This window comes from Penaeus vannamei, chromosome 9, assembly GCF_042767895.1.
Source record: "Penaeus vannamei isolate JL-2024 chromosome 9, ASM4276789v1, whole genome shotgun sequence".
In the NCBI taxonomy this organism is placed as follows: Eukaryota; Metazoa; Arthropoda; class Malacostraca; order Decapoda; family Penaeidae; genus Penaeus; species Penaeus vannamei.
In genome coordinates this window covers 37433365-37435864 of record NC_091557.1, presented here as the reverse complement: position 1 = coordinate 37435864, position 2500 = coordinate 37433365, and the positions used below count along the sequence as shown (strand labels likewise).

The window sequence follows — 2500 nt, the reverse complement described above, 5'->3', positions numbered from 1 at the left end:
GAAGGTATCTACGCCAGTGGGACGGGAAGACTCCTGGTGTACTATCCCATTTCCCGTTCCGTAGCTGCAAGAATTTCATTCTCTCTCAAAAATTAATTTGGCTTCTTGAGTGTTTCGAAATGCACCTCATTTGCATAAAGCTTGTACTTCAATCAACATCCAACTCGGTGAAGTGGAGACGTATGACCCAAAACAGATAGCTGATTAAATACCTGAAGTCGTAGGCGCCCGAAACGTCCGGGCCATTGCGATCGTCGTACAGAATGGGGATCGGAGGCGCGCCAACGGTGGCCGGACGGTTGAACTGGCAGGCAGACAGGCCAACCAAACACGCCAATATAACCTGCATCGCATATTTGGAGAAGAATGTACGCATGAGTGGTTTATATTAGGTCAGAGCAAGCCGACCCAAGATATTGCTTGTTTCTTGGTTCTCAATTACATTTCCTCGACTTATTTTTTATTCAGCCAATCTAGAATCAAACAGATAACAGGTAGAATACGAGAAAGTGGGAAGAAGAGAGAGAGTGAGGGGACGGAGAGCGATAGGGAGAGAAAGAAAGAGAGAGAAGAACAGATATAAAGAGAGAGGAAATAGAAACAGAGAGGACCTTATGCACAAACAACTAAAGGCTGCGAGAGACAGAGATAGACAGACAGATAAAGACAGAAAAGGGGGAAGAGAGATAACGACAGAGGGTAACCAGAATAACAATCAGTTCATGAAAAATAATTAGCGCAAACAGGAACACTTGCACATTTCGTTGCAAGAAAAAAAAAACGCCCAGTTCATAATGGATGGAGAAACAACCACTTTTTACGCCCATATTACCTAAATAAAAACTAGCCCCCTACCGAACGCTCGACTCGAGTTAAAGGCCCTTTATGTCATGTTTGAAATATTGCCACTTTAGTAATTATTTTCCCTCACTTTATCCATCCTTTCAGGGATTTAAGAGCGCCTTGACGTTGCCTACATGCAGGGGTTATTCGAGTTTTAAAATGAGAGAAGCAAACAATAATTTTACTAAACGATGGTAATGACAAAAGTAATGATAATCGTATGCTGATGGTAATGATAGTAACAGTAATTATAGTGATAATGAGGATAATGATAATGATGATGGTGAGGATAATAATAAGAACAACTAATAATAGTAATAGTAGTAGTAGCAGTAGTAGTAAAATGATACTAGTAATCATCATAGACAAAAAGTTTGCCTTGAAATCTCGTATTATGAATAATTACCTGTTTGCGCGGATTCTGTGCTACGCTACACGGTACATGAGTGCAGTTGTGTGACAGAGACTACACACGGTAACGCTCTGAACACCCACGTGCAGTACACACGATAAACACTAGTATTGTACCATCAAAAACATTCTACCTTCCTTTTAATAGAAACTAAATTTTGCTCTAACGGTTGTTCCTCACCGGCTTACACACACACACGGTCACTCTCCCCTGTCTTTGTCTTTCATCACACTCGTGAAATATATGTAATTGTAGGTGTAATGTTTTTTTGCTGTGTTTTTTCTTGGTCTTCCATGTGCGTGTGTTCATTACGCTCTCTCTCTCGCTCTCATCTCTCATCTCTCCCCCCCCCCCCTCTCTCTCTCTCTCTTTCTCTTTCTCTCTCTGTCTCTCTCCCTCTCTCTCTCTCTCTCTCTCGCTCTCTCTCTCTCTCTCTCTCTCTCTCTCTCTCTCTCTCTCTCTCTCTCTCTTTCTCTCTCTCTCCCTCCCTCCCTCCCTGCCTCCCTCCCTCCCTCCCTCCCTCTTCCTCTCCTCTCACTCTCTCTTTCTCTCTCTCTCTCTCTCTCTCTCTCTCTCGCTCTCACTCTCTCTCTCTCTCTCTCTCTCTCTCTCTCTCTCTCTCTCTCTCTCTCCCCTTCTCCCCCTTCCCCTCCCCCTCACTCTCCCTCTCTCCCCCTCACTCTCCCTCTCTCCCCCTCACTCTCCCTCTCTCCCCCTCACTCTCCCTCTCTCCCCCTCCCTCTCCCTCTCTCCCCCTCCCTCTCCCTCTCTCCCCCTCCCTCTCCCTCCCTCCTTCTCACTCTCACTCTCTTCTTCACTCTCACTCCCACTCTCTCCCTCTATCTCTCCTTCCCTCCCTCCCTCCTCTCTCTCCCTCTGCCTCCACTCCTTCCACCTTTCTTCTCCCTCCCTTCCTCTCTCTCCCTTCATGCAGTCACAAACAGCAGACTTTCTGTGCTTTTGGAAGACCAAATCAACAACGTTCCCACACCTTAATTCTCCGTAAACGTTGACGCCGTAATAGCAACGTTTGCCGTCCTTCCTTAACGGGTTTGATAATCAGCTGGACCTTTTCTTTTTCCTTTTTTTATAAACTTAACTTCCAGTCTCTTGTTTCTTTTCTTTCCCTCTTTCCTTTTTCTTCGCTTTGGTGTAAGTTCCTTCTGATTCGTAGTCCGTATGCGGCGTGAATAAGTTAATTTAGATAAGCTAATATTACGTGATATAGATCCCTTCTTGGGAGGT

At 45.0% G+C, this 2500-nt stretch overlaps 1 protein-coding gene across 1 annotated transcript in view; it reads right to left on the bottom strand.

The window, feature by feature from the left end:
* The window catches only part of LOC113825444 (cuticle protein AM1199), an 8488-nt gene that overhangs the window by 2190 nt on the left and 3798 nt on the right, over positions 1-2500 (bottom strand). The window contains exons 2-3 of the mRNA XM_027378278.2: positions 213-343; positions 1-64 (exon numbers count right to left, since the gene is read on the bottom strand). The exon at positions 1-64 is cut by the window's left edge and continues 20 nt beyond it. Coding sequence (XP_027234079.2) covers positions 1-64; positions 213-343 — 195 coding nt within the window. The remainder of the gene's footprint in view (positions 65-212; positions 344-2500) is intronic.